Source organism: Pelmatolapia mariae, linkage group LG20 (assembly GCF_036321145.2).
Source record: "Pelmatolapia mariae isolate MD_Pm_ZW linkage group LG20, Pm_UMD_F_2, whole genome shotgun sequence".
Classification (NCBI taxonomy): Eukaryota; Metazoa; Chordata; class Actinopteri; order Cichliformes; family Cichlidae; genus Pelmatolapia; species Pelmatolapia mariae.
In genome coordinates, this window is record NC_086244.1 from 31,376,522 (window position 1) to 31,388,640 (window position 12,119).

The window sequence follows — 12,119 nt, forward strand, 5'->3', positions numbered from 1 at the left end:
AATATTTCCTGTTCATTTTGTCAAACAGATAGTGAAACACTGGACCACATTCTTTGAGTGTGTTCATTTTGGTATTTGTTTACTTTCAAAGGTTCACGTCAGAAAATGAAAATTCCTTAGTCAGGATTGCAACAAAGTGAAATATGGCCTGATAATGTAGGACATGCTGTTTACAATTCTTTAATTTGTTTTGTAAGTTTATTTTTACTGTATTATTTCATTGTATTTAAGTTGATTTTCTTTCCTTTTTTCTGGTACTATTCTCGCTGATGTTCTGTTCTTTTTTTACTTAAATATTATTTTCTATCGTAATGTTATAATGACTAGTTTGTTGTTGATAAATGAAAGTTTTTACTATTATAATTGTAAAAAATGAACTATATAAAAACGACAACGTGCATATTTAGCACCAGTTTATTATTTCTGAGTCACGATCTTGAACGTTCCCTAAAAACTGTCAATGCGCAAGCGCAGAAAGAGGTGTCACCACGAGCACGTCGGGATTTGGCGACTTCACGCTTGCGCACTGTAGTCATACGCTGATGCAAGAAATTTTGGGCGAAGCGGTGTGGGACTGATCGAGGAAGAAAGAAGAAGCATTTTTGTTTCACAGTTCAGCACGCAAACATGTCAGGAGACGAGGTAAGGCACTCCGAGTCAGATGCTGTGTAATCTGTGTAGGTGTGAAGAACTGCTGGACGGAATTCGTTGAGTTTCAGGCGCACATCGGTGCTGGGGATGACTTTGGGCCTCGACTCTGCTGCTCCCTCCCTTTCTGTCCGCAGTAGCGCTCACATGGCTGCTGCAGTCGGGCTAGCACGGCCCGAGCCAGCCGGAATATCAAGAAAATCATCAAGTATATTGATATACAGCTATTTATCTGAGTATATACGTTATTTATTCTGAGCGTGGCTCATCAATCCGAGCTGTCGCAGCTTCCGCCGGACTCTCAGAGAAGAGTGGAAGCTAGCTATGTAGCCTTAGCTTCCCCTTACCAGAGCTGCGGAGCTAACTGTTAACGTTTTCTGCTGGAGACAAAAAGCTATCTGTACCTCGATTTGTCCTTAAGGACAGCTCCTCTGGCTGTAAAATAAAACCAAAATACCAGAATCACCGCTGCTTAATGTTAATAGTACGACATTTTTATTTTTATTATTATTTTTCTAACTGAATGGGGCCAGTCTGTGCAATATGTTAGTTAAAAATTCTGGAGGATTACTTTACCTCAAGCCTTCTTATTAAGAAACCTACAGCAGTAGGTGGGGTTTCTTAATAGTGTACTGACACACTCGGTGTACACTGAATCAACTCAAGAGTCCAGCCTGTCTGTAAAGATGATATGCAACATTTTGTTATCTGTTAAGTTGTTTTCTTTGTTCAGTCCTTAATATGACTTCATGTTACTCTTTTTGGCCTAAAATGGAAAAAATAGCATCTTTCCACAGTCCAGTTTTCATAACTGAAAACTAAATTTCACAAGCAGAAAATGTTCAAACAAACTCCCACTGCCACTCAAAAGGAAAATCTGATGAAACATGACTATCATATACATACATCTTATAATTCTCACATTCCTTTTGATTTTAACTGGAAATTGTACTGATGCTGGATTAGTCAACGTTATGTATATTTAAAGCAGCCATAAAGTATCTGTACTAAATGAAGCTTGACAGCATTTCAATATTTATTTTAATTAAATTTTTTTTTCTTCACTCTTTTTTCAGATGATTTTCGATCCCAACATGACTAAGAAGAAAAAGAAGAAGAAGAAGCCCTTCATGCTGGAGGAGGACGGAGGAGAAGGGACGGGAGGAGAAGAAGCTAAGGAGGTGGAGACAAAGGAGGCAGAACCAGAGGCTGGAGATGACAAAGAGGTGGATCTAGATGAAGATGAAGGCAGGAAGAAAGGTTAGATCTATTTAAGGTGCGGTATCAGTTCGCAACTATGTTGTGTAGAGTTAAGAGCTCGAGGGGTTTTATTTTTTTTCCAGAGCCGTCGGATGACTTGAACGACCTAAACTTCTTCAACCAGAAGAAAAAGAAGAAGAAACCCAAGAAAGTGTTTGAAAATGATATGGAGGAGGGATTAAAGGTCAGCCATTGATAAACATTTGCTGATTTTGCATTACTTTTAACTTTTTGCTTCTACTGATTTTGATTGGCTTACCAATAACTTTCACGTGCTGAGTTTCACTTCTCGCTTGTCCAAACCAGGAGCTGAAAATTGAAGGCGAGCAGACGGAAGCTATGGAGGAGGACAACCTGGATCTGATGCTCCCTAACAAAAAGAAGAAGCCAAAGAAAGTAGATTTTGATGAAAACGACCCCGCTGATAAAGATGACGGTACGATGAAATCACATGGTTTTGAAACTAGGGACCGAAACAAGGCCTATGGATCATAATGTTTGACCCATAATGTCATTTTTCTTTTTCTTCTCCCAGCAGTGGATGATGATGATGGCAAGAACGGTGATGGGATCTCCTTCAGCTCTTCCACAGGACCGGCCTGGGCTGGTTCGGAAAGAGACTACACCTACGACGAGGTAGGATAATACGTGAAATGAGAAAGTTAGAAACAATTCAGGAAAGGCAGAAAAAGAGCTGTCACAGTTGTTTGTGAAGTTATTTCCTGTAAAGTGGGATAAATATTAGACTGTTTTTGGTTGTTTTGTACTGTGTGAGGCTGTGTACACATAGACATAATAGATTGTTGTATTTCTCTCTCTCTCATTAATAAATGTCCTGATGTTAAGACCTCAGCCCATTTGGTTTTGTGAGCTCCATCCCCACAGATTTGTTAAACTGGAATTACTTTGCAAACAGTTTCTGCCTGGATAGAGCCAGTGTCCACTAACTTGGTGCTTTGATCTACATTTATGTTGAAGTTGTACTGAGTTTTGCACTGAATATTTAACGGCATTAAATGTATTTTTTGAATAGAGTTGTTAAAATCCCCCACTTATTGTTCTATGAGGAAATGAGTGAAACGGTTTGTAAAATTACAAAGGTGGATTTACCGGTCTGAGAACAGGGTTTATAAACGGCACAGATTTACACACTGCTTTCCTTTTTTATTTATTTTTTTTATCCTCAGCTGATCCCACAGGGCTCTGAATTTCTGTCCTTTTATATTCTGTATTGAAAGCTTTATGAACATAGACAAAAAACAAAACAAAGTCATAGTATTGTCTCTGTTCCAGCTCCTGAACAGAGTCTTCAACATCATGAGGGAGAAGAACCCCGACATGGTGGCTGGGGAGAAGAGGAAGTTTGTGATGAAGCCTCCCCAGGTGGTCCGAGTGGGAACCAAGAAAACCTCTTTTGTCAATTTCACAGACATCTGCAAACTGTGAGCCTCGTGTAGCTTTTTATATTTACTGACAGACGCATTTCAGTGACACCTGTAGAATGTGTGTAATCCACAAACTGATTTCTTTTTTTTTTCTTTCTTTTTTTTTTTTCTTTTTTTTCATGGGATTAATCACAGGTTGCATCGTCAGCCTAAACATCTCCTCGCTTTTCTATTGGCTGAGCTGGGAACGAGGTACGCTTTTTGTATTTTAAGTGATGTCAGTTCTCAAGCTAAGTTTGTGGCACGTTTTGTTTTTGTGTGTTCACTTTAAGTAAAAGTTTAATTAGCGTTTTTCTCTGTTAACAGCGGCTCCATTGACGGAAATAACCAGCTTGTGATCAAAGGCAGATTTCAACAGAAACAGATAGAAAATGTGTTGAGAAGATATATCAGTAAGTAGGAATGACATGTTCTTTACAGTGAAGTTACATTGATAGGGGTAAAATTAAACAGCCCCTGCTTGTGAACGGTAATGTTGAGTGGACTGTTCTCACCCCTGCAGAGGAATATGTGACGTGTCACACCTGCCGCTCACCGGAGACCATCCTGCAGAAGGACACTCGTCTCTATTTCCTGCAGTGTGAGACGTGCCACTCCCGCTGCTCCGTCGCCAGTATCAAGACCGGTTTCCAGGCTGTGACGGGCAAGAGGGCGCAGCTCCGCGCCAAAGCTAACTAAAGGCCATTAAAACTGGGCTCCCCCCACCTCTTCTCTCGGTCCGATCTTTCCCCATCAGAAGGGCCGAAGCTGGGGTCGGGCGCCCGCTTGATCTGCTAAAAGGACTCTCTGAATCGAACTGCGGGAGGGTTTGGCTGTCATTTTGGTTGTGTCATGGCCTGACCTGACAGGGAGTGAGAGTGTCTAAAGATGAAAGATAGGGTTCAGGCACCTGATAAGCAACAGATGTTTGACACATACACTGCTGGATGCATTTGACTTGTTTGGTTGATGGACCCTCCAGCTCTTAGGGTTTTTTTTCTGTTTCCTATTTGCTGTGATTCTTGATTCCTCCAAAAAACCCTTGATTTAACACAGCTTGAAGTTTAGTTTTTGTTTATTTTCTCCCACTTTACATGCACCAGACATTAATATTTCTTCAGATTAGCCAAATTGTAGATAAGCTAAGTTCATCTACAGTAACAGAACCAACGAATTGTTGACTTGGTCACTTCTTTTTTTTCTTGAACTCAACTAAAGGGTGTGTTCATGTTTCTGGTCTGGTCCTAAATGATATATATACAAAAAACTGTCAGTCTAGGATTTTCTACTCAAGCTTATAGAGACAAATCAGTCACCGGGCTGGAGTACATACAGGAACATGTCACTGAAACTAGTGTGTGAGGCTCCTAACACAGGACCTGCTTTTGATCATTTTGTAGCAGGAGACACAAAACTAGAAGACTTGGGGGCTGATGAAGGGGAGAGCAACATTAAGAGTACTCTAATAAAGGAGGCTGTTTATGAGATGAGTAGAAATTATTATACAGTATGTTTGTGAGTGCTTTTGTGGCACTGATGAGCAGTTTGTGTACTTATTTGATTAGAAAATTTTGTCAGCCACTTGAGGTTTGATGAAGTCAATTTGAAAATAAAGATTCAATTTTTCTCTTTTTTTTTTTTCTCCGATGAGCAGGATTCATGAGCTAACGCCAGTCACTAAAATAATAAAGTAATAATAAACTACAACTTCTGAGCAGGCACCTCAGATCGTCTCCTCCTTCAGGTTCCTATTTTGCAGTGTGGTTAAAGAAATTTACACCAGAGTCTATCAAGGAGTATCAATCTAATTGTTTTGAGAGGAATGTGAATATAAAGGTCTCGCTGGAATCATTTTAAAACCTGGTTTTTACAAAAATAAAATATACTCTCTCTCTCCACTACATTTCTCTGCTTGTATTAATGACGGTGCCTGTTTAGTAATTGTCAGTCATGGTAATGACGTTATGTTTTCACTCTGTCACAATGGAAAAAGGTAGTAATGAGTAATGTAGTAATGATCAGTGAACGGCCTTGGCTCTCGTCATTATGGCCCCCTCGCGTCACCCGTTTCTAAATATGGCCATTGTTTCAAGTCCCATTAAAATATTTAAGTCTTATTTGTGTGACTTGCTCAGATGTGATTGACGGTCCTTGTGAGGCCCACGGTTTGCTGTAAATGGTAAATGGTCCCTAAGGACCCCAAAGCGCTTTACACTACATTCAGTCATTCACACACTGGTGATGGCAAGCTACATTGTCCCAGGATACACACGTTGCGCCCCTGGGGCGCACTGACAGAGGCGAGGCTGCCGGACACTGGCGCCACCAGTAGGCAAACATGGGGTTAGTATCTTGCCCAAGGATATTTGGCATGCAGCCAGGAGGCAGCCTGGGATCGAACCACCGACCTTCTGATTAGTGGCTGACCTGCTCTGCCACCTGAGCTACAGCAGGTGGCAGAGCAGGTACTCTGATACAAACACAGACCCACAAGGTTAAAACATTATGAGCAGCTGATAACCATGGTAACTGGAGACAGTGTCCTTGAGTTTGGTGATTACATGTCGAGTTGCAGATTTATTTTGAACCTGACTGCAGGATAATATGTAAGCTCGGTGCCATTGTTAGGTTTCCTCTGCAGGCCCAAATGTCACTATATCATTATATAATAGGTTTTTGGGGTTTTTTTTTTAGCTGCGCTTAAACTACCAGTATGCAGGCGAACACATCAATCACTGATTTATAAGTCACATAAATCTGTCATAACCAGCCAGACTTAAGCACATAGCCTATCAGATAAGTACTCATTAATCTGTACCACTTGCCATATTCTAAATGTGTTTCAACAATTTTATACAGCCAAGCCATGGATGTTTAATTTAAATTCACAAACTTTGCACTTATACTACCATTTGGAGTCAGAATATGGATGCTATAGATATAATTTGCCAATTTATCCAATAGTTATCAAACCATTGAGGCTATGCTGTCTCAGTTCTGCTTCACTTTGTACAACTCAGACTTTCAATCAGTGCAACTCCAGGTGATGTCGCCTAAAGAAATACTCTGATTCTGCAGCAGCTGGATGTTTAAGTGATGAGGAGGAAGTAGGCATTCAGAGCAGAGGTTAATGATTTTGTGGAGTGGTCATTGAGGAAGTATCCACTTCTGAATGTGAATAAGACCAAAGAAGTTGGTGACTTGACTTTCAGAAGGACACGAACCGTGTGTATCCTGGGACAGGCTACTGATGTGGTGGAGGACTATGACTACCTGGGCATCCACATGGAAGGCCAACACAGAGGCTTTAAACAGAAATTATAAATGACAGAGATATTCCGTCACGCAGCTGTGGACCATATGCATCAGAAATGGTAATACCAACGGAGTGAATAAACTGATCAGTAAGGCTGGTTCTGTGACTGGCTGCTAACGGGAATTTTTCTAATTCAACTTTATTGCAATAGAGACTTTACTATTCCAACAATTTACTGTTTAGTTGCATGTGTTTTTTAACTACCTAGCTTTTGTGACTGCAGGTGTTTTCTTTTTCTGTTTTTTTTTTACAAGTAAAATTGTATCCTTTTTTGAATTAGTTAAGATGATCTCTGTATGTACCCACTGCAAACTACAGTTACAAAATGCCTCTAGTTGGAAATGACTGGGGCAGATTTTACATGGGATTTAACTAGTATTTTCCTCTCGTGTGCGTACTGTCTGCGGTTTTGTGTGATAAACGGTAGCTTTTAATTTGAAGTTCTGTTCCGGAAATTGATCATCGTTAGCTTCACGCTTATTGGCTGGGTTTGGCGAAACAGCCGACCGGTTGCTGGCGGAGAGCTAACGGCAGTAGCATTCAGCAATTTCGGAGCAGTGGTGAAGAACAGTTGATAACCACTCTAGGCGAATCACAATGCCTCGAGTTTATATCGGACGACTAAGCTATCATGTCCGCGAAAAAGATATTCAGCGTTTTTTCAGCGGCTATGGGAAGCTAATGGAGATTGATTTAAAAAACGGGTAAGTTTTCGGCGGAATTTTGTAAGCCAGAGTCCAACTAGCATGTCGTAGCTAGCATTAAAGCTAGCCATTCATGCGAACGACGCACGGACTCGGGGGCGGGCATTTCACTCTTTTACGCAGATAGATATAAATTTTTTAGAAGTTAAGTTTGATTCTAAAGCGCAATATGTCGATGTATGACGTTTAGTATTGTCCTTATGAATGTAAAACGTTTTTTTTCTTTAACTTCATTCATGAACGTTTAGCAAATGTCGCGTGGCCAACATGGCGTCTTTATACTTTGCACGTCGCTGTGCTAACGTATGCTAACGCTAATTAGCTAGTTAATACGTGGAAGTAAGCGGGTAACGCTCATTTCATACTCATGCTTTTAAACCCTTTATTTTTGCAGGTATGGATTCGTGGAGTTCGAAGATAATAGGGACGCCGACGACGCCGTTTACGAGCTAAACGGGAAGGAGCTGTGTGGGGAGCGGGTGATCGTCGAGCATGCCCGGGGCCCGCGACGAGACCGAGATGGCTACGGTGGGGGTTACTGGGGTGGTGGGCGCAGTAAGTGCAGTCTATTACAAGATACCCTCTCTTCCCCTTCCCCTTGGGGTGAGGTGTCGACGTGGACTGCACAGACAGCTGTTTGAATGATTCATGGTGACGCTAATTTTAACAGACTTGCCGCATAGGTTTACAGATACTCAGCTGGCCCTCGATCAGGTTTTTCCAGGTACCCCTCATGGGTTATAGCCAGCCACGTGGGTAGCTCTTTAAGGCGCAGGTTGCATGCAAAGTTGTAGGACTGTCAGTAGAGCTATTGTTCATGTTGTTCATTATATCACGCAGTAACTTCATCACATGCAACCATGATTTATCTTCATTCTTACAAATCAGGGAGTCCAGTTTGGTTTGATGTCACCCTGCTGAACAGTTCTCAGTCTGTCACCCAAGGGGTAGTGACCTGCAGGTTTTTGCTCCTCCATAGTGATTATCATCACGAGCTACATGCTATTTGATTGCAAGGGGCAACAATCTGTGAGATTTAAAGAGCAGTTTTGAGTCTAGAGTTTAGTGTTGTTAAATAACATAGTTTTCTTATCATACATTGTAAAATTCACTTGAACCATAACTGTCATTTGGGCGAGCCATGTGAAGGTGTCTTTTTTTTTTTTTGTTTGTTTGTTTGCACCAGAGGGGAAAAAAAACAAGCTGAACACAAATCACCACATACATAGCTACCTAGTTAGTGTAGTCATTAGGAGTAGACTAACGTTTTCATGTGAAATGTGTTTTAACTTTGGTCTATATATAAAAATTTTTTATATTCAACATTAACAAAAGTCCTTGATGTTTCAATTTGAAAGAGTCCAGTTGCGGGCTGAGGCTGAGAGTCCATTGAGGCTAAAGATGACTGGCTAAGATGACTGCCTGTCCCGTTTGGCCTTGGCTTTCACCTTACAATGTGTGTGTGACCTTTGCCCCCCCTTGATCCTTGGCTGACCTAACCGGAAGCCATGATGACAGCAGCCTTTTGCCAATAGACCAGGGGTGATGGTGAGGATTGCCATTGGTTTTTATGTTGACAGCAAACATAAGTGGATCGGCACCTTTACAGACCTTACAATCTAAAGAAATGTTGTAAGATCAAAACTGGAAAAAAGAATTTCAGACTGACATCCGGTTAAATAAAAAGATACCAATTTTCAAAAGATTGGTGTGTTTTTAACACCGTAATCAATTTGAACAGTGTCCCTGACTGCAGCCTTTGTGGATGCCTCCTTTCTGTTTGTGTTACAGGATACAGAGGTCTTGAAAGAACATCACTGTCCATTTGTTTTATGCAGCTATAGCATCACAGAGTGATGTACTGGAGTAAGACAGATGCTGATTTGTGTTTTTTGTATTGCCGGAAACAGATGCAGTGGTGTTCTTTGCAGCAGAAAACAGCTTCCAAATGCTGAAAAATACAAACTTTAAAGAGCCCATGCAGTTGCTTGTAGAGCACTTAACTGAAGCTGTTTGAAAATGAGATCAAAGAAACCCCTTTGACTGTTAGTACAAATTTAACCCCCCCCCCCCAAGGACAATGATCTGGAAACTCACTGCCTTGAGTGCATTTGATAGCCCAGAGCAGTAGTACTTTGAATCTTGTTTGGTTTAGTGGTTTCTAACTATTTGTGTGTGCTGTTGTTTTTTTTAAAGGTAGCGGTTACAGCAGCCGCAGCCGCTCTGGCAGGGACAAATATGGACCGCCAGTCCGCACAGAGTACCGCCTCGTTGTGGAGAACTTATCCAGCCGCTGTAGTTGGCAGGACCTCAAGGTAAATATTTGAAAATAAGAGGGGAATCTTCAGATAAAGGGAAAACGTATTGTATAAGTGCTTGGATTGAAATCGGTACTCGGCACCTCATCCTCTTCCCGTCCACCAGGACTTCATGCGTCAGGCAGGAGAGGTGACCTATGCAGATGCCCACAAGGAACGCACCAATGAGGGAGTGATTGAGTTCCGGACGTATTCCGACATGAAGAGGGCTCTGGACAAGCTGGATGGTACTGACATCAATGGGCGGAAAATTCGCCTGGTGGAGGACCGTCCTCGCAGACGTCGGTCTTACTCTGGCAGTCGCTCCAGGTGAGCAAATTTCTTACTGCTGACTGCTTTTTAAGATGAGCCTCCCTTTGGTACATTTTGTTGCTCAGAGATTTTGTTTATTTAACAAGAAACTGATGTAAAAAAAAAAAAATTTAATCGTGCTCTGTCATCTTCAGATCTCGCAGTCGCCGTCGCTCCCGCAGCAGGAGAAGCAGAAGCCACAGGAGCAGGAGCTCAAAGAGTCGCTCCAGATCCCACTCTAGGTTAGGATCAATGTAATCTTGGAACAGTAACAGAGAGATTTGAATTAAATTATTGGTATTGATAAGTTCTGTATGTTCAGTATGACATTTTGTCATGACATTGCTGTCATGTAAGGTGGGGCTGTACTGAGCTTTGCTTCTGTTCCTATAGGTCTCGTTCCCGCAGCAATAAGAGACGGCATCATTCCCGCTCCAGGTCTGAGAGAAAGTCTCGCTCTAAGTCAGGAGAACGCAAATCACGTTCTCGCACTCGCAGATCTCGTTCTAGGTCCAACAGATCCAACAAATCCAAATCTCGTTCACGCTCTCGCAAATCTCGGTCTCGCTCCGCCGAGCACAAGTCCAAGTCTCGTTCAAAGAGCCGCTCTAAGGTAAAGTCGGAGAGGGATTCTCGTAGCCGATCAAAGGAACGGTCTGCTGAGAAGAAGTCCCGCAGCCGCTCACCCTCTCCAGTAGAGAATGGAAAAGAAGAGCATGTGGCCAAATCTGCCTCTCGCTCCCCATCTCCACAGGAGGAAGAGTGCCGATCCCAGTCCAGAGAAAAGCGCTCAGCCTCCCGCTCCAAGTCTCGCTCCAGGTCTCGCTCCAGGTCCCGCTCCAAGTCCCGCTCCAAGTCCCGCTCACGGTCTAGATCAGCTTCTCAGGATTAGTGGGTGTAGAGAGGGGAGAGGTTTTCTTATTGTTTAGCTTGATCATTATGCTGTACATATTGAGCAGTGTTTAATAACTGGTTTATGCTTCTGACGCCCCCCCCCCCTCAAATGTACATTTGTCTTTTAACTTGTTAAAGCAGGAGTTTATTAGACCATCAACCACAATACAGCCGATGCTTTTTGGACTTGTTTCAGATGATCTGCTCCCTTAAAAAAAAAAAAAAAAAAAATTACAAATAAAATTTAGAATTTTGGATTAATGAAAATAATGAGTGCTGGGCTCTACAACTATAGCCTGAGGAAGTTGATGTCTCTGTGACTGGTGCCTGATTTGGTAAAGTTTAGGTTTCTTACTGTTCTGCTTTCATTTAAAGTTGTTTGTTTGGTCAGTGAATATTAAGTTGTCTTAAATGTTCTTTTATTCAGTTTGCAGCTGTTTGTTTTGGTTGGTAGTCTGACAGTTTGCTTTTCTTGTGTCTCCAGGCCTCTTATGTCTGAAGCATCCATCTTTGGTTGGTAATTATTTTGTGTCGTACTCTTTCAGCTCGCATGATTGTTGAAGAGTAGGCTCCAGGACTGGAGCAGTTGAGTTGTTGACCTGCACATTCAGTCACATTCTTCGAGGAATCAGTCTGTCTTCGTTTTAAACGATGCATATTCAGGATGTAAGAGCTTGTAGTGCAGAACTTCTTAATTTAAAGATAATGAGGGTTTGGGCTTCACTTTTGAGTAACTTGCATTGTAGATGGATTATTTCGATCCCTTGTAACTACTTGTACATAGAGTAATCAGCACAAAGCAATTGGTCCCTTTTTATCTTTTTGTAGCTTTTTGGGGGGAGGAGGTTGGTAACATTAAGCAGGTAATCTATTAAGGGCCTTTATTTTAGTTTTTGATTTTCAGTTTGACTAGACTCCTTTGCAGCGTCCTGTTTTTCCTCAGATTCTTCCATTGCGCCGATTGCTTCCCTGGTAATGTTGTTTTCCCTCCCCAGCTTCAGAACAGACTGAAGGGTTTTGGAAAGCCTTATTTAAAGTGTGCAGCTAGCACTGTTTTTGTGCTGGAAAGGTCCATGTGTTCAGAACTCCTGTGAGTCTGTAAACATCAGACTTGCTGAACGCAGCCACATTCTCCATCTTGTGGAACTGACTTTTTTTTTTTCCCCCTAACATGTATGAGATCTAATGGGGAAAAAGTCCTTTTTTATGCTATGTTCAATAAAAGATCTTCATTAAAAAATAAACTTGCTGCTTGACGTTGTTT

The 12,119-nt window shown here is 41.7% G+C and overlaps 2 protein-coding genes across 4 annotated transcripts; both read left to right on the top strand.

The window, feature by feature from the left end:
• The first annotated feature begins 524 nt into the window (after positions 1 to 524).
• eif2s2 (eukaryotic translation initiation factor 2, subunit 2 beta) lies at positions 525 to 5,053 on the top strand. 2 transcript variants are annotated; one of them, XM_063463651.1, is made up of 9 exons: positions 525 to 642; positions 1,725 to 1,908; positions 1,992 to 2,092; positions 2,215 to 2,344; positions 2,444 to 2,544; positions 3,202 to 3,350; positions 3,489 to 3,545; positions 3,660 to 3,745; positions 3,856 to 5,053. In XM_063463651.1, the coding sequence occupies exons 1-9, from the start codon at positions 628 to 630 to the stop codon at positions 4,029 to 4,031; spliced, it is 999 nt and encodes a 332-aa protein (XP_063319721.1). In that variant the 5' UTR covers positions 525 to 627; the 3' UTR covers positions 4,032 to 5,053. The 2 variants fall into 2 exon arrangements, with proteins under 2 accessions (XP_063319721.1, XP_063319722.1); XM_063463652.1 differs by having other exon boundaries at positions 2,447 to 2,544.
• A 2,094-nt stretch (positions 5,054 to 7,147) lies between these two features.
• Positions 7,148 to 12,099, top strand: LOC134618779 (serine/arginine-rich splicing factor 6-like). 2 transcript variants are annotated; one of them, XM_063464341.1, is made up of 6 exons: positions 7,148 to 7,352; positions 7,747 to 7,907; positions 9,549 to 9,667; positions 9,777 to 9,979; positions 10,117 to 10,203; positions 10,355 to 12,099. In XM_063464341.1, exons 1-6 carry the CDS (start codon positions 7,246 to 7,248, stop codon positions 10,851 to 10,853), a joined length of 1,176 nt encoding a protein of 391 aa, XP_063320411.1. In that variant the 5' UTR covers positions 7,148 to 7,245; the 3' UTR covers positions 10,854 to 12,099. The 2 variants fall into 2 exon arrangements, with proteins under 2 accessions (XP_063320411.1, XP_063320412.1); XM_063464342.1 differs by having other exon boundaries at positions 7,747 to 7,880.
• The last annotated feature ends 20 nt before the right edge of the window (positions 12,100 to 12,119 follow it).